The 19,626-nt window shown below is 38.9% G+C and overlaps 1 protein-coding gene across 2 annotated transcripts; it reads right to left on the reverse strand.

The window, feature by feature from the left end:
• Positions 1–1,685: 1,685 nt before the first annotated feature.
• On the reverse strand, positions 1,686–15,698 carry ccnf (cyclin F). 2 transcript variants are annotated; one of them, XM_088091120.1, is made up of 18 exons: positions 14,119–15,698; positions 13,914–13,975; positions 12,917–13,068; positions 12,648–12,754; positions 12,485–12,552; positions 11,409–11,605; positions 11,034–11,087; positions 10,539–10,643; positions 9,894–9,971; positions 9,219–9,373; positions 8,140–8,304; positions 7,612–7,735; positions 7,305–7,485; positions 7,050–7,137; positions 5,333–5,432; positions 5,073–5,206; positions 4,414–4,592; positions 1,686–3,608 (listed from the first exon to the last, which is right to left on the reverse strand). In XM_088091120.1, the coding sequence occupies exons 2-18, from the start codon at positions 13,924–13,926 to the stop codon at positions 3,172–3,174; spliced, it is 2,337 nt and encodes a 778-aa protein (XP_087947246.1). In that variant the 5' UTR covers positions 13,927–13,975; positions 14,119–15,698; the 3' UTR covers positions 1,686–3,171. The 2 variants fall into 2 exon arrangements, with proteins under 2 accessions (XP_087947246.1, XP_042360199.2); XM_042504265.2 differs by having other exon boundaries at positions 13,914–15,698.
• Positions 15,699–19,626: the final 3,928 nt, after the last annotated feature.

The raw sequence follows: 19,626 nt of genomic DNA on the forward strand, positions 1-19,626 counted from the left end.
AAAATAAAATTTTAAAGTTTAAACACTGTGCAGGAAAGGTTGGAAGCCAAAAATGGCTTATGGAGATTCCCCCCTATTAAATTATTATAATTATTCATAAAAAGATAAATAAAAAGATTGCATAATTGATAAAAATGTCAAGATGAAACAGTAATAAAAAGTTGATAAAAATGTACAAATGGCAAAATGTTTGTATTTACAAAGTGAAATGGATTACAAACGATGCGATGAAGTGCTATGAGTCCCTTTCAGATGTTTTTTAAAATAACGATAATGTAGATGACAATTTGACTTTGTAATCTCCAAGCTCTAACATGAACACACTATGTACAGCCAGTGGTGTCATGTAACTAAGGACATTTACTACTTTGAGGTACTTTAGTTGAATCTACTCTTTTCATGTAACTTGTACTTTTATGCCACTACATTTCAGAGGCAAATATTTTACTTTTTACCTCACCACATTTATCTGACAATTTTATCCACTATACTTTGCACATTGAAATTTTTGTATGAAAAAGAAAACATACATAAGTTTATAAAATAAAATGTTTTGTTAACTCCAGGAGATTTTTAGGATGGCATGTTTCTAAGGTCTCAGTGTTACATTTTATATATATTTATATACTTTTATGTACGTATGTGTGCTGAAGCATGTGTGCATGTGTATATAGTATACTTTCTATACTGTATGCACCCATTTGTGTGGATGATTGTATATATTTATACACTTTTACATATATATATATTTGTTTTATGTCTCTACAAAGGCAATAGCCATGGCCAGAGTCTTAAGGTTTAGGTTTACAGGATGTCCAGATGTCTATTTACCATTGTCCTGGACTCAATATCTCAAGAATGCCTTGAGGGAATTTCTTCAATTTAGTACATGTATTGATTAGAATTTGGTGGTCAAAGTTCAAGGTCACTGTGACCACATTATATTTTTGGCTGTAACTCAAAAAGTCATACGCTAATCATGACAAAATTTCACAGAAATATCTGATAGGATATAATAATTAAGTGATGACCTTGCATATCCAAAAGGTCAAAGGTCAACTTCACTGTGACAACATAATGTTCTGAAAACAAGCGACATTATGGGGGAGGATTTGGTCAGATACTAAATTGACGACAGGCTGTAATTCCAGTTATTACCTAGATGTACCACTTTATTTTAGTTACACTATTGTTTTTACTCCTTACTTTACTTGCTTTATTTCTTTTTGTCTTGTGAAGCACTCTGTAAAACAGTTTTAAAAAGTCTACATAAATAAAATTAATTACATTGGAAAATAAAAAAGTAACGTTTTAATATCCTTAAAATAGTTACCTTATGTTGTATTTAAATTACGTGGTTAGAGTGTGATTATTGGACTTCTATTCGTGACCTCAGTATTTTTCCATTATGTGTACTGCCCTGGTTTTGATGAGCTCTTGAACACAGCATGAATGCAAATTTTAATTAAAAATTTCTAGGGTCTTGGTTGATTTTGCTTATGATTCTCATTAAGTCCAAGAAGAACAGCTTGTTAAGGTAAAAGAGCAATAAGGCAGACTACAATAACCCCAAAGATTCTAATTACAAAACTTAATGGTGCTGAAGGAAATAATTTTGGCTAAATCTATTTCTGTGTTTGTCTGTATGGTGCCAAAGGCACACAAAGTTAACACTGACAGCAAACTTGCATGATGGCTTGTTTTATTTGAAAAAGATTACATATTCACATCATAGGTCTATTGAAAAAAACACTGTACTGTAGAAAAACAAGTTTCACAGAGAAAACTTTTTGGAATGAAGCAAAAACAATTTCAAGTAGTAGTGGCATGTTCTTTGTCTTTCTCCATTTATACATATAGTACTATGTACATTTATAAAACACAGGTGATAACCAGTCTGGTGTAACAGTTTAAAATGTATTTACAGTCAGTCACAGACATTTAGACATTGTGTACTACAGTTCTTTTTAAAACCCCATACGGTGACAATTTCCCATTAGTGTCTGAACTTCCCTTTCGCTCGAAGAAGGCAAAGCAAATCCATCCAAAAATACTTTAGTATTGATTGTTCAAGCGTGGAAATGGTTGCATTTCATTGAATTGCGCCTCCTCTGTGATGATAAAAGTGCAAGACCGAACTCAGATGGGAGGAAAAGTGGGTTAACTTATGAGCATTAAGGGTTTCATGTTGCATCGTCTGTGTCATTAAATTTGAGCTGAATAGTTGATGCAGCACTAAACATTTGGAGGGTGAGCTGATGTTCGCACGACACTCATCCAGCTAGTGATTCTCGATTAGCTCCATTATCACAGCACAACGTATTGAACACAGTGTGTCGATATCTCTAACATCCGCTGTTCCTGATGGGATTAGTGTGCTATCGGTCTGTTAAAGCAATACAAAAACATTAACAGCACAACTGGTGTTTATGTAGAAGACTGTAGAAGATGCAGACTACTAAAAGATTCATTTCACAGCTGTTTCTAGTTTAAGAAGATGCCCATGAAAAAAAAATAACAACGGCACAGTACCTTTGGCAAACACACGTAGAACTAAAGGAATTCATACAATCACTTTTTGTAGGCTTCAAGATGCAGACATTTCCACCAATAACAGTAGTCACCTATTGATGACATTCACCAAATACAAGATAGTCTTGTACTGACAGTGCATATCAGAAACTATAATAACCAAGACAATCATTAACAGGACAGCTATGTTTAAGGTTTTTCCACAATATGATTTTGACAATGAACACTTTTTTCCCCCCAAAACAAGTCCATGAGGTTTCATTTCTTCGACAGCTATCTAATGCGATATGAGGTTGTTGCAGATGGCTGTAAAATAAATGGTCCTGAGGAAAGTCAAGTCATGTTCCAGTGGTTTCAGAGCTGAATACGAGCCTTGATTTATGGGAGGTATTTTCTTGTGCCATGCCTGTAAACATGTAAATGAAATGTACTGTAATAGAAATGTAAGTTTCTAGGTAATTCATTTCTTTTCCCTTACTTGCTTGTCTTTAAGATAAGTCTCTTGAACTTCTGGCTTTTGATAGATCAGTGCAGACTGACATGAGTGAGGAACAGCGTGGGGAGCTAAAGAAAAGTGCTGGAGGATAATAACTGAGCAGGAGGTCTGTAAACAGCCCGAAGCCGCTCAATAACCACTGTCTATAGGCTCAGAAACCCCGCACTGGCAGAATACACGTCTCCTTCCTCTTCCTCTCTTTCCACCTCACCTCCACTATGAGCTGCTGAGTTCTTCCTCTTCACTTGCCTGTTGGAGGTGCCCCGGGGCCTCTGCATGGGCACCAAAAGGCGGAAGCCTGGCTGGGCATTGGCAGAGGGTGTGCCCAGGGAGGTGGTAAAGGTCTTAAATGTGCAAGGCAAGAGGGAGGAGGAGGAGCAAGTGGAAGAAGGGCTAACGCTCTGGACAGAGGAGTATCCTGAACTGTGAAGGTCAGTAGAGACGGATTCCTGGTCTTGACGATCCTTGCTTGCTTCCTTTTCTGCTTCAAAACTGTCGTCATCGCTGGATAAGGCTCTGCAGTGCTCCAGTCCTCCGTCTGCGTCCGTCAGCGAGTGCAGATTGATGGATATCATGGAAGCTATTGAGAGAGTTTAAAACATGGGGTTATCAGGGTTCCCACACATTTTTAACAATACATTTTCAGAACTTTTCCATATTATTTTACCCTATTACCAAAGCATTAAGCCATTTAAAAAGAGTAGGACTAAAAACCCTCACTTCCCAGGCATGTGTGAAAAGGCAAACTGCTAGTGTTTGCAATCTTTACTCACAAATGAGACATTAGCTTCGTATGCCGAAAGATCAGACCGGCAAAAACGGGTACTTTGCGAAACACTGAGGCTCCTTTTTGGGGTCAAGATAACTGATGTTCCAATCAACTGCCATGCAGTGCAGTACTAAAGCCTATTTTACATTTTTTTCCTTTCTATTTAATTTTCCAGTCATTTTCTTGTACAAATTAATAATTTCTTGGTCATTTTTGGGACATTACTTCTGATGTTGCTCATTGCTGTCTTCCCATGTTTTTGAAAGAAATCAATCCATTTTCTTTTCAGGTTTCAAAGGATTAAACAATACCCAAAACAATTAACATTTAAAACCTCTGTACAACTATCATTTATCCTCATTTGTCTGTGACACTAAGCCTGCATACTATGGAGGCCTAAATTTATGTGCTAGTTTATTATGCTGGACGTTGCAACTGCTGCATCATCTCTAGTTACTTAATGTCCCACTGAGAGAGTGACTCATGCATTATTCTCCTCTCTATATGCATCAGCTCATTTATATGCTTCGCAGAGAAACACCTTTAAGACTCTGCCAGTAGCTGTGCTGGAACAAACGTGCCCAGCCCCATTCCCTTTTTTCAACTCAACACTCACAATTGCCATCTTTTTCACCCTCGCTCTCCTCCTCTCGGTCTCCCTCGTAACCAGAACAGGAAGTGTCTAGGCTCCAGTCCAGAATGTCACCTAGAAGCCTCTCCTCCTGATTGGACAGCTCTGCCGTGGGCGTGGCCACAAAGCTTGCTCTTTCGGCCGGCATGTCCTCATCGCGTCTCCTTGGGAGAAAGTGGACGATTAGTGTGTTACAGTGAGTTACAGATGGCAAGACGCTTCACAAGTCTTTATTTTACACAGCAAAGGAGACTCATACATGATAAAAGTGCTAAATTAATAAAGACGAGGGCACATAATGGAATTCTCAGCTTGTCTTTTAATGTCCTGTCACATAGGAGCCATAAATGTTACGGTTTACTGATTTTATTCATATGTATTACTGAGCTGGGAGCTATATAATATAAAAATTATATACAGAAGGCAAACTCTGCTGATGTCCAGACAGAGAGATTGAAACAAATTTGTCATATTAGTTAGCTGTTCCTGTCTCAGAATTATTTGAGTCAAACCAAATTTGGCTGTTCAATACAAATATTCTTTAAGCATTTGATGTAACGCGATATGGTGCGATAGCCGTAAACCCGTTTGCTTTTTGGACATGGCATTATAATGGGGAACCTGTGTGTTGGTATGTGGTTTACCTCTTGTTGGTGCTGGATGGCGAGGCGAGGAAGGTATGGATGTCTGCTGGTTGACCAGTGGGACTGGGAGGCTCCATCTGAGGCTCCACCTCTGGAATCTCCAAGATCTGACACAGCTCTTTGTAATCCATCACCTTGTGGAGGCCATGAAATAATATCAATCAATGACCAGTTTTAGATAACCAATCACAGACTGCGCTACAATTCAGAAAAGCTATTGTTTGCTTTCCTGAACCTGCTGTAAAAAAAACCAAAAGTACCTTTTCTTTGCTGATGTGCTGGTAGGCCTCATCTTCAAACCGTTGCTTGACGCCAGTTAGAGATACATGCCTGTAATCTTTGGGAACGTCTTGACTGAAACTGAGGAGAGAGAGCGAGGGGAAAACAAAGCCAAGAAAACTGAGTGAGTTTGATCCACCTTCCTTGCTGCATCTCTATAATCAACCCTTTGGGACAAATCTTGTTACTTGTCCATTTGAGAATTACAGTTTGCTGATGCGATGCTCACCTATCAAAGTGACTCACTCTGAGGCACGTTTCTATGACTCATTTGGTAATTCAACAATGGTTACACACACACACACGCACACTCACTCACTCACTCCCCCTGTCCACTCCGGGATATTCAGTCCAAATGCTCCTCCTATCTCTTATGACTGCAGCTCTGTCTGGGCATCACGTTTGCTTTAAAACCTTAATGGCCATCCATTTTCCTGGTCACCAGACATTATAAACAATCTTATATCTAATCAATGTGGTTATACGAGGTCATTGAAAACAGGCTACACATCACCAATCAATTCTTGTTATCTCTCCATGGAGGAGAGCATGGTGAAGCAGGAGTCCTGTATGAGCCAAGGTACAGTTGCAAATCAGAAAAATTGACTGGAAGGTTTTTTAGAGCCATTTTCTAGCTTGGAGTAAAATGTAATTAGTGTTTATTTATACATTTTGAAAAGCTGCCAGCAGTTGAATAAATTTAACTAATTATCAGCACTTTTTAAGAGAAAGTCTGCTGGTTTGTTTTTTTGTTCATTGCTATGCTGCATCCACAGTGATACTTTAGGTTATCAAACAGAGCTGTTAGTTTTACCTCTTCAGGCCTTTATAAATATCCCAATCAAACCATCTGAGAAGAAAAAGATATCCCCCTTTGTTTGAAGCAGATTTAATGGTGAGTTGTAAGTCAATTGTTTTAAAGGCTCACAAGAAAAAAATGTTGGGAACCCCCTTTAAACCATGCTCACATCACATGTTTGATTTATCATGTTCAACTGGTTAATTAATACTTCCAGCTCATCAGCATCTTCATCCTATCCCTGCTGTGAAGGAAAGAAACTGCATATAGAAAGCAATGCAAAAATTAGCTTTTGTGTAAACAGTATGGATGATGATTAGAGCAAACTTTTCAGCTGCAGGGGTTTTACAATAACAGCCACTTCAGTACACAACCAGTCATATTTCCACAAAATGCAACCTGCAATTTACAACAGAAACACACAGTACTAAACAATAACAAATATGCAGGCTGGGTAATGCTACAGTTCAGCTGGAAATGTGCTGCAAACTAGTAATCAACTGAGAAACAAATTGTGCCAATCAGAACCTATTTCATTTGCTAACCTGGCTCATCAAATGGGTAGCTACTAGTGTGCAGGTGCCAAACAAAGGATGATTTTTCTTTTCTTTATAGATACGACCACTCCAAAAACCTATTTTCTGAACCAATTACACTGGTCACAAGGGAGAGACTTCACCCCTTCACCCTTCACAACAGATTAAGTGTTTTTCTCTGTGCCTTTCTATGCTGGCTCTCCATCTTCCAAGGACATAGTAACAATGTCAGGATTAATAGAAATGGACTCATCAATGCTTCACTTGAACTGAACTGAGGGGAAAAAAGACCTGGGTGTGCCGAATGAGACCATGGCTACCAATTGAGTTAAAACGCACACGCACACACTGTGAGAAGCTTACCACTTGACATAGAGCAGCACAGACAGGGAGGTGAGGTCTTGTTTGGAGAAGCCTGTGTAGTCTACTAACTGTCCTGGCCAGAGTGGAACTGCAGAGAGGGAGACAGTAGACATAAGTCAAGGTGAAAATAAACGCTCGAAACGCTTTAACTGTAAATTCTGTTGTTTGTTATGATTATTTGCATTACTTGTCGTGTTACAAGGGTACATCTTTTGTCAACAGTGTGCACGTGTGTGTTTCAGTGAGTGTTATTACCATAGTGATGTAGTGCTCGAGTAAGCAGTAGAACAGCGCAGGCCAGTTTGGAAGGAGGCGGTGTGGCGAGAGCAGAGTAGAGCAGCGACAGCTCGCAGATGTAGCTGAATAGGTGAGTGGTCCGCCTCTCCAGAGGGAGCAGAGACAGCAGCACCTCCCCGTAGTCCAGCAGCGTTGGGCTCTGATGGGAAGAACACAAAAACAATCTTTACATTTCAAATGTTCAAATATATTTCTTAAATTCCCACAAAAAACTATATTTACTGGGGCATAAATACTTCACTAAATAAGGATATTTTCTACTCACCCTGATCTTGCCCTCAAGCACTGAGACAACCTCCCCCATCATTCGAACCAGGTCCTCATATTTGTAGGTGTTGTCTGTGAGCCAGACAGCTTCACGTATTGTCAGGATTTCTTTACTCATATAGCTGAAATGAAAAGACCCAAACATTGTCCTAAATGTTAAAAGAAAAAGAAACATTTAACTAATTTTTTATTTTTGTAATTTTTAAAAAATTAAAAAAAATTATACATTTTCCCTTTAAAACCAGCCATGAAATACTTTTACACTTCCCAAAAGAACCTAAAAATACTATTATTGTTTTCCCGTTTTCCATCATATAATGTTACAATGTCGGATGTTCATATTAAACCTGGCCAAAGTTTAAAATAATGAAGAATACTTCTTTCGCTATATGAAGCTATAATAATATGATAAACATGTTGTAGTCGAAACCTAAAATATACATTTTTACCTCAAAAGGAGCATAATAGGTCCCCTTTAAAAGGAAAACACATAAATATTTCAGAAGAGGCATGTGTGCATTCTCACCGTGTACAAACTACCATGCAGGCGATTCCCAGTAACTGGAGGCGAGCCTTGGGGACAGAGCGCAGAGCCAGGTAGCGGTCCACACAACCCACTGTCACATGCAGCGTCAGGCTGGAGAAATCCTTCATGGTGGTCACCTCCACAAGCCAGTCCACCAGGATGTACCTGGACAGGCAGAAAGCGACAGAGATGGAACAGAACATGAAGGTAATGTTCATAAAGAACAGAGATGAAGAATCAAGATTCTAGTCTTACAACTTTAACTTTAAACTTTTGTCAATATGGACATATTACTCACATCATTAGCTTGGTAAGACTCCACAATTCAGTCACAGTTAATTTTAAGTGAAATCATGAGCACTAAAGAACACTATTACCAGCAGAGTAAACAAGAGAGATGAAAAAAAGTTATTAGTGGACAGACTATTTTTTTAAAAAGCAAGAGAAAAATTTCCAGTGACCTTTATTTTGTATTATATATTTCCAATTATTTTAAAGAATTATTGCAATTTTCCCTCTTTTTTCAAGCCATTTCTCACTTTGGATTTCTTTGTTTTACTCTATTTCTGACAAATTTTCTGGTAATTATCTTGTACTTGAGGGCTTCTGTTGCTCATTACCTTATTCCCATGTTTTTGAAATAAATAAATAAAGCCAATTTGCCCAGGTTTCAAAGGGTTAAATAAATAATTTGATTGCATTTCTGATCTTTGCTGTGCAACAGTTTTGTGTGAAAGGAGATAAAAGCCCATCCTATATAGACGCCTGTCCCAAATATAAGCCTGTTGAGTTCAATGACTGAAGCCAGGGCTATTATTTGAAGTTTTACAGTATTGTGCATTGCAGTGCTGCGAGAGGCAAAAGATTGAAGTCGCCTTAGAGCTTTGACCTTGCAAACATTATCTGATCTTATTCAGCCACGATGGCTCTTCAGTAACGTCATTAAAGAAAGCCGTGATGATCAAAACAAAGTGAGTCATCACAATGACTAACAGGAACATTTAGCTGTCTAGATAGTATTCACCACCAGACTGTAACCATGCCAGTAATATCACTGAGGAATTTCCTTTCCCGTTTACCTCATGGTGTCCTTAATGCCTCGTCTATGGATGCCCTGAGCACAGTGTCGTGATGCCGGGTTAGAGGAACTAAAAAGCTGAGCCACTAAGTCAGAGCAGGCTTTGGAGTCCAAGCCCAGCGGATTCCCACTGCTGCACACTTTAGCCAGGGAGAGCTGTTTAAAGAAAAGACAGTGTGGTGAATAAATGCGTCAGAGTGGCTCAAAATGGCTTGACATCTTGTTGAATTGGATCACACTGCAAAGACAACAATGAGGTTGAGTACCGCAATAGTTTGTTGCTGTAAAGAGCTTGTGATTTTGGATGAGTCAGATTTTTGTGATTTAATGGTGGAGATTGGGAAAAATGAAAAAGGCTATGGACAAAGAAAAAAAAATAAACAATAAGGCAACAACTGTCAAGCCCTCTTGATAATGACTGATAATGCTTCAATGGGAACAACCTCCGGCTCTGGCCAGATGGAGCAGTGGAAGATGAAAAAGAAAAAAGAAACAAAACCGTGACCAATGAAAAGCTGTCAAGAGAAATACACTTGGCTGTCTTTTGTATCATTACAGTGAACGACAGAGGGCAAATAAAGAAAAGGCTGGCCATCATGAGACTAAATTAACGTAACACATTGAATCAACTCCTGCTTCAATATAACAGCAAAACTGTCTTCAATCACATACACACCTGTGCCTCCCAGGATCCCTTGCCAGCATAGTCCCTGAGGGTTCGGATACACTGGAGGTACCTGCCTGGATCTGCCATCTGAAATTCAAATTCAAACTTAAATAAATAAATCTTTAAATTTAAATGGTTTTATAGAAACCATGTCCTTCTTGAAATCTTCCATGAGAAAAAGTGGGTGACGTTAGCCTGTCCAGAAATGCACCACAGCAATGATGATGCTCACAGCAGCGTGCAGTTTAATAACCACACGCTATCGTTTCATGACTCAGGTAGCTACGATGCCAAATGCAATTGATGGAGACAGAGAGCAGTGACAACCAAAGGAAGTAACTCCGATGGAGAAAAGCCACGGTGCAAATCTGTCCATTTTTCCTTGCATTACGATTTTTTGAAGCAATAGAACATGACACATTGGACTTAGTGTGGAAGGGTTCTATGCCTAACGATTTTTAAAAAATTGCCAGATTCATAGAGACATGGTGTGCAAAGGCCATATGTCTTTAATTTTTTAATCAGTGAGTGCCTATAGGAGCTTTACTATTAACAAACATGCCTGTGTTCCAGTGCGATAGGAGAAACTGTACAGGAGCCTAAATCAATGTATCCAAGTGTAACTGTGATTATAAATTAAAGATTTAGACTTACAGCTGCTTTCCGGTTGTGCTCCCACAACAGATAGGAACTCTGTATACAGCCAGCCTGTGACGACTCCTCCAACATAGATATGGCCTCTGAACGTCTTTCATCGCCCTGGAAAAGTTAACACAGTTCAAGATGGGAATAACAGATCATGCTAATCAAACTGAAAAAATGTTCTGTTCCTGGACATGAAAGCTGTTGTCTGTTTAAAAAATTTTGTTATTCATAATACTGAGAAACAAACCACAGTTCTATGTAAGCGGTGTGAAGTAATTTGTCATGCTAATAAATTACAAAGCACACCAGGGTGTGAGTAAGAAGAATCAACAGGGAGTATTTCAACTGCAGTGTTATATGAAGGAAGCCGAAAACAACAATTATCCCATCGGTGCCGTGAATAACTGGCAGCAGGACAAAGCTTTAAACTTTGATTAGAGGCGAATGAAAATGGAGCTAACAACACCCAACACACTTGAGACAGAGATTCACTTTCACACTCACTTCAAACAGCTGCAAAACTCTGGCCAAACAGTGCAACAAGGGTCCTCTCTTCTCCTGTGGAAACAGGAGAAAAAGACATTTGTGAGCACTTGAAATCATTTATATATTAACATTAGAGCTGCAACAATTAGTCAACTAATCGATTAGTCAATCAGCTGAAAAATAATTGCCAACTATTTTTGATAAGCAATAACGTTAGAGTAATTTTTCATGCAATAAATGTTTTCAGACTCAGATATGGAGATTTGAATATATTTCATTAATATCAGAAAATTAAAGATTTAATAACATTATCAGTGTGGACACAACCTAAATATGCTGATTAAAAAAACAACAATTTTACTTGTCCTCTAAAATGGCAATAGCCAGACCTACCGCGTTGATGTCACACTCAGCCTTGAGACGGTCGAACACCACGGCCTTGCAGCAGCTGCCAGTGGGTGACCATGGGGGACGGATAAACACCCAGATGAAGGGATCTGCCGTGGGAGAGTGCAGGCTCTCTGCCAGGCTGAAGAAGTGAGAGGCCTTGCGACCACACACATCCGCTCGCCCCTCATCACTTAACAATGCTGGTGGAGAGAAACAAGAGGTGTTAATCACTTGTAGAAATCATTAAGAGGGTTTTATGTCCCCAAGTTCATTCGACCTTTAGTAAAAGGTCCAGTGTGTAGCATTTAGGGAAACATATTGGCAGAAAAAGAGTATAACATCATGGGTGTGCTTTCTTGAATTTATAATCACCTGATAAAAAAAGATTTGTTGTGTTTTGGTTACCTTACAATAAGTCATTTATATCTACATAGGGAGCAGCTAGTCATCCACAGAGACCGCCATGTTGCACCACATGTTCTACAGTAGCCCAGAATGAACCAACCAAACACTGGCTCTGGATAAGGCTTTTTGTGTTTTCGCGTTGGCCACTGCAGTATAAGCAGCCCTTCTGCGAAGAGCAGTGTTGGAATAACTAATCGTTTTTTTCCACGCGAAACTGCTTTGTTCAATGTTTTTACCAGTTTAAATCACTGGCTCTGTTTATTTTGGTGATGAGGAGACCACTGCAGATAATGTGAATCCTGGTAAATACATCCGAAACATCTCGATCTTGAATGATCAGGGAAAAAAGATGAGCACACATTAGCAGGTGCTGGGCTAATGGCCTGTCTCTGATCAGCTAACAGTGTAGGAGGAACACTGATTTGTAACGTGAAACTGCTTCATTCAGTGTTTTCACAGGTTTTAGTCTCCTGGTTTGTTTTGGAGAGGCCTCTGTAGATGATTTTTCTCCTGTTAAAAACAATGAACACTGAAGGAATTCTAACCAGGAGAAGTCTCAGCAGGTTGTAATCTGCAATCTTCATCACTAGAAGCCACTAAATCCACCTACATCTCACAGATGGAAAATTTAACCAGGATGCTCGTGTAGGAAAGTAGTATAGTGTTAAACTTACGTCCTTCATTGTACAAATAAGCAATCCCTAGCTTCACAGCAGCTTCAAAATTCCCTTTCTCAGCAGCCCTGAAAGAAGAGAGATGTTTCAGGTAAAAATCCATACAGAGGAAAAACAATACATCAGTTTTTTTTTAAAATTTTTTTTATATAAGTTACTGTACCTTTCAAAAAGCCATAAGGTGTTGGGGGATGGCCACGTGTCCCTGAAACTGACCCTGGCCCATACACTGGAGTGGTTGTCAACAATGTCCCGCAGCTGGGAGTGAACCTGAAACACAAGTCAATACAATTAATCAATTAAAGAGATAAAATTACCAATCAAAACAGGTGGTTGCAAGATGCCCAAGCCAGAGCAAAATTGAGATAACATGGCACATACATGCTAGAGGTTGTGTGGTGGTGTTACAGTGTTTATAGTATGTTTACTCACTGCTCTGACAGACAGCAGGTCCTCAGCAGAGAGGCACTGGAGCACACAGAGGAGGACCTCCTCAGGTAGAGACAGCAAGGTTAGGGCTGGAGTTCGCTTACGGACCCGCTTCCTTGTTGGAACCGAGTAGCATTTTGAACAACGGCAGTGGACTACAAACAGAAAGATAAATTTAAAGTTAGACACTTAAACAATAAGTTCACATTTATTTACCAAGGTTCTCATATTCAGTGAAAGAAACAGCATGTTGCAAACACATGAAATGCACACACCAAATCCCAAAAGCATCTCACATCTTAGTGCAAGGCTCACAAACTAATTCTCACATTATTGTGAAACAAACATTTGTACTACATTTAAAGCAGGCAGGTTAATATGCTAGGCTAGCTGATAATCAGACACACCAAGGTGTAGGTTATGGCTCCACATTGAAAACGTCTAACGTAAGGCATCTCCGGGTGGTCTAATCAAAACCTCTGTTTGAATACCAAAATGTTTAAATCCGTGGAATGATGAATCCCTAAAATGTGCCACAATAAGCATCCAATATCATATAAACAAGTTCTGTAAGCATTATTAGCTATCTAACGATGGGGAACTGAGCATCTGACTGGGAAGAGTCAAACCAAGTGAGCGCCCAAATTTCCCTCCTGTGCTTCAAATGCAACTAACTTTAAATTACGACTCGTTTTACTGAACTTTAACATTATCTTATCGTTTATGATTGCCACAATTTCATAAACTGCCAAGAAGAAACACATTTTATATAAATATTGCCTAATTTAAGTTATCGATTTGAATCTAACGTACGGTAACTTGGAGCAGGAATCCATGGCTACCCCAGTTAACGTTTGAGTTGGCTAGGAGCTACTAACCAAAGCTAACTCTGTCAAATTGCAAACATCTTTAACACACCTCCACATGCATTCGTTTTATGTTATGTCATGATCATATTTCTGGAAGTAACAGCTAGTTAAAGTTGACTCAAGTTACTTACCACCCGCTTTCATTGCAAGTACGGTGATTCCTCCTCAAACAGCGATGCCTGTAGCTACAGCACTTAGAAGCGATTTAAACGTTAAGGCGATACTACCAACCGTCACACACAAACAAACTTACACACTGTTTCACCACAAAAATGGATGAAACGGTCTTACGATATTGCTCACTGTCCGTGTTGTGCTCTAGTAGTTGACTAATACCTTAACAAGTTGTTAGCTCTTTTCTGAATTCAAATTCAAGCACGCGTCCTCACTTGTTGGATCCGCCCCGAAGCTACTCTAGGACCGCCCGCGCTTACCGTTTAAACGCCACATTCAATCTGATTGGTCAATATTAGTGACGCCCAACTACTACATAGTAGGTCGTCGATTGGCTAGTGTCAAGAGCGGTCACACTGATTGGCTGGATTTTATAAACTGTAAAATAGCGGAAGATCATTGGACATCGTAACGCCATTTCGAACTACGCGCTCGTAAACGAACGTTTATGATAGGTTGACCTGATTATGAAGGACGTACACAGACCCACCTTTTTATGTGGATTGTGGGTAATGTAGTTGATTGTGAAAGGCCGTTTAAAGGTACCTCGTTTAAAGGGACAGGCACACGGTCAGATCCAGAATTGATTTTGTGTTATGTTAGTACCGGATTAATCCAACAAGCAGTGAAAGTGCTTTGAACAGTGGGCCTTGTGCCTCTTTTTTGTGAAACTGATCTGTCTTGTGTCTGTCTGCTGGCCACAGTGAGAGATAGCAAATGTTGCTTGAAAGCAAATTCATTGTATGTTTGTTCTTTATTCATAAAAGGGGAGGGGTAATTGCAGAAAGGGGGAGGCTTGTCAAATCACTTTTTAAGCACTGTGGGGGGACTTAATTTATTTATTGTTGGTAGAGAAGGCGCATATGGCAATGTCAATGACACAAAGAGGAAACAAAAATATTGAAAATCATCAAGAAAAAACAGACATCTTGAATCATATGGCATGAAGGTTACTTTGGCGTTCTATATTTGTACATCATGATACCTGAGATAGTACTGACCACATTGACTTTTGTAATAAGTGAAGCTGATCAACCCATCAAATGATTTTGGGAATTAAATTAAAAGAAACTGCTAAATGATGATGGTGAGAAGAAGGTAGGATTATGTATCAATATATGAACACGCACAAATATTTGAGAGAATATCCAGTTTCCTGAACAGTGATACAGAAGTCTTGGTAGAGACTTAATTAGTGCATTACTGGATTTTTGTCTGTTTGGGCAAACCAACAAGAAAAAAACTGAAAAGCATTTATTCATTTTTTTTTACATAGTTTCAATTATAGTTTCTGTTAATTGTATCTCCCTACATTATGGTCTAAATGTTTTAAAAAGCCAGCTCTCTAACTGAGGATGAAATGAATGAATATTGCTGAATTTGTCTTGCTAAACAGAGATAGGAATTTAAATAAGAACCAAGAATAGCACATTTTTTAAATGATTATAGGAGCTTGATTTTGTTTCATTTAAAAGTAAAGAGAAGGAAAGAAAATTGTATTGTCACGCCAAATACACATTACCATTTGCAAAATGAGACACAGGATATAAAAGCAGGGAAGTGCCTATTAAATTGCTATGATGCTTGTAGGGTTATAGGTTATTTAAGAGATGTACGTCAAAGGTTAAACCCAAGGACCAAAAATGAAAATGTTGGTAAAGACAACAAGATTATTGATGTGTTCCTTGGAATGGAGAACAATAAGAAATCATGACGTCAATTTCCTTGTCATTTTGTGCATCACACACACACACACACACACACACACACACACACACACACACACACACACACACACACACACACACACACACACTTATCAATTCATCAATATTTGTGTGACCAAGCGGAGATGTAAACGAAAGCAACAGATTAGTTTTGGACTCCAACGCAGCTGCCTTTGAGGAAATTACTGAAATGACAGGATGATTTAGACTATTATGTTGGGTCCCCATTGTGAATAAATACATCACTCTCATGACTGAATAGTGTCCTCTTCACTGACTCAAGGAGCAGAGTACACTACCAGTGTTAATCATTTGTTCCTTTCATGGACACTATTGATCTTCACCTCACTCAGTCCCCTCATCACCTTTTGTTAAACATCTACCACTGCCTTTGAGAAGACTAGAGGAAAATGGTTTTTCCTCTTGTCTTCTCCCAGCGTTGAATCTGCCACTGTTTTGTAAATGTGCATGAGTGATGGTGAATAAAGAAAACACATTTCTGCCATTTTTCCCCCGTGTCCATTGAGGCGTGTAATTCCTGCTGCATTTAATGGAGGTGTTGTGTGATCAAATTATCCTGTAGCTGAGTGACCTCAGACAGGGCAGAGGCTGTGGCATCCTCATTTGGATGCAGTTACTGTTTCCATAGAAACTCCAACCATTTTCTCAGTAAAACACAAAGTGACCAGTAATAGCTGGGGAGAAGTGATCGCTTGGTGCATTTAACCTAAATTGAAACTAATTATAGCAATAAAATCGAACGCGATGTGCTCACATAACCGTGGGAGCCAAGTCTACCATTTTGCTCCCTGAGCAGTCATTATTTCTTCGCATAATTTCTCTGAAAAGATGTGTCAATATAAAGCCGCTGCCTCCCACAGGAAGTAATTGTGTTTGATCTGAGAGGTAGATGGGAGTGCGGTGACTTCACGCCTTTGTAAGAGCTGCCCTGATGCAGCAACGTATTAATTAACGAAATATGGAGCATTTTTATAAGAGCTTTTGTGGTTTGAAACATTTGTTGACTGACTTTTCAGATGAAAAGAGACAGGGGAAAAAGGGAAGATGGGAGGTAGAGCTGATTCATGTGGGGAGTAGAAAGAACTTTCTTTTTGCTTGTTAGTAATTGTTTCCAAATTGTGCTCATCAAGATATAATCAAAAATAATCAGTGCTCAGTGCGTGTGACATGTTATTCCAGTACTCTCAGGTTTGCGAGTGATTAAATCCAAAGGCTTATCATCACATTTGTATCTATTACAATACCTACACTGAGTTATAATTTCATTTTGCCGGTGATTTAATTTAACAGTCTAGCCAGGCGTGTGTGATTCATATCCACACCTGCCTCCAAAACAGGTGGCATTATATCTGAGGCAGAATCTAAACTCCATCCTACAACAAAAGAATCATTGGGAAGCAACAGCAGGCAGGCAGTGACTAATCAAACACATGGACTGAATTGTCTATAGCACAGATGCTGTTCATCAGGAATTTGAATAAAACATAAATAAAGTCATCTGGCTCCAGCAGTGGCGTTGTTCGGCCTTGGTGTCCGAGCCTTAGGCCCTGAATTTTTTATGCATAGCCCCAAATCTAAATATACTGTATATAGGCTAAATATATATATTTCAATATTAAGAATAGGCCTAATAAGAGAAAAGCCCTATTCTATTCATGCATGAAAGTCCTCAAAAATAACATATCATTAACAAAATTGCAATTTTAACTACATCGATACATTTTTAATGATAGAGGTTGTAATGTATTCTGTTTCTATCGGCAATACTAATTAGTTAAGTTATTTAAGGTAATTACTCCTCAAAATACAGGACATACAGTAAATCTGTTGTTTGTCTTGTTTCTATCCATCTTTTATCAATTTCATTACTAATATCATACATATGTGCATATGTATGCATATGTATAAATGTGTCTATATATGTATATGATTATGTACATGTATAAATACCTCCTATGTGTGTATGTATACATAATACACTATTTTATCCAGTTTTTTCAGTCTTTTTTATCCAGACTGTGCTTTGAAAAGTGCTATACAAATAAAGTCTAAGATTATTAGTAGTAACAACTGCTAATACTTTTACCATCACAACTCATAATTAATCTGGAGTTTTTACGTTTTTAAGGGTACATAAGGTGCCAGGATGCATGGAAAAGCATAGAAAACAAAGCTTGTTCACATCAAAAAAAAATGTCAAGAGAGAGGATTCCCCTCCAGACCCCCCAACACAGATCTAGGCTAAGGCCCAAATGTCCTCAAATTCTAGAAACGCCCCTGGGCCACAGTATGGCTGTAATCCAGACTTTTCATCATATTACATTGTGCTGCTCTTTCTTTCTGGCTTCGCTTTTTAAACTGATGTCAGTTTTGTATTATTCAAAATATGATAAAAGCCAAATAGCGCTGAACATTTTGGGTTTGAAGCCAAGTTTTTGGAGATTGAGAGGCGGATGAGTTGCTCCCATCTGGTTTCCTGTAATCTGTGCTGATCCTGGCAATTCAACTGACCACTTCCACTCCATCTGCACTTTGCCCCCGTTGGCCTCCGCACCCTTTATCCAGACCTAAACCCTGTTCCCGCCACGCCCACGGCCATTTCCCAGCGCTGTTGCCACTGAATGATGAAATGTGTTCATACTTAACAAACAAACTTATGAAACATGCTAGTTTTATTATTTTGCCAGTAGGGGGGGTCATATATTTGCACGTTACTGGCCGGTCTATTTTCCTAACAACCAAAGGATCACACGTCTCTAGGTATCTGACCAAGTCATCCAAGCTGGCAGGGCAGCACATGGCAATGTGTCTATATACAGCATCGAAATTTCAAACACAGGGGAAGCAAAGGTGGTCTTGTGTTTTTTTATTTTATTTTATGCAAATAATCAAGCATGTAATAATTCTAATCTAATGTGCACATTTCAAAATAGAGTCAAAATAATGTCAGTCCATCCACTCTTATTCTACCATATCAATCAGGTCAGACGTTACTGCCTCTGAATGATTCTGAGCTTAAAGGGACAGTTCACCCCACAATCAAAAATACAAATTTCTCCTCTATTATGTGGTGCTTTTTATCAGTCTAGATTGTTTTGGTGTGAGTTGCTGATTGTTAGAGATAGCAGCTGTAGAGATGCCTGCTTTCTCTTTAATGTTATTGAACAAGATGGCACTTGGCTTGTGGTGCTCAAAGTGCCAAAAAAAAAAACCCCAAAAAACACATTTGATAAATTTAAAAGCAATGTGTCCTTCCAGAAATCATGACCCATTTACTCAGGTTAATCCACAGACGTTGCTGTGAGCAATTTCATAAATGAATTATTTCTTTCTACTAAATTACACCATGCAGCTATATCACTACACAGACGGATATGTGCATCTACCTCTAGCTCACCTAGCACCACTGAGCTAGCTAATTTACAGCTCAGCCGAGGAGGATGGCATTAATGTTTACATTTCAGGCTGTCACAAGCACAAGCTTCTCCTCCATGAGTAGATGCATGCCTCCTTCTGCACTGTGATATAGTTCACGTGCGTAGAAACAAATAGTTTCTACATTAAACTAGTCACAACAAGGTCTGTTGATTATCTATAGTAATCTGGTCTTGAATTCTGAAGAGAGACCTTGCTGTTGAGTTTTTGGCACTTTGAGCACCAGCCACTGGACATCTAGTTCTATTCGAGAGAAAGCCCGCATCCCTACAGCTGATTTCTCCAACACTTGGCAACTCAAACAAAAACAATATAGATTGGTAATTAGCACTACAGTAAGAGGAAATATATGTATATTTGATTTTAGGGTGGACCGTCCTTTTAAAACATGTAGTTTTATAGTATATAGTTATATATATAGTCTAGTTATATTCAATAAATAGTTGGGGTTTCACCTCAAGTTCCAAACTAGAACCTCACAGACCAA

The sequence above is a fragment of the Plectropomus leopardus genome, chromosome 18 (assembly GCF_026936395.1).
Source record: "Plectropomus leopardus strain MGB_pleo_1.0 chromosome 18, ASM2693639v1, whole genome shotgun sequence".
Classification (NCBI taxonomy): domain Eukaryota; kingdom Metazoa; phylum Chordata; class Actinopteri; order Perciformes; family Serranidae; genus Plectropomus; species Plectropomus leopardus.

Coding starts and splice junctions, on each gene's coding strand:
- ccnf (XM_088091120.1), bottom strand. Junction 12,755..12,916: donor ACCTGCTGTCTGTCAGAGCA/GTGAGTAAACAT, acceptor CTTGTGTTTCAG/GTTCACTCCCAGCTGCGGGA. Junction 10,644..11,033: donor GAGTTTTGCAGCTGTTTGAA/GTGAGTGTGAAA, acceptor TAACTTTTCCAG/GGCGATGAAAGACGTTCAGA.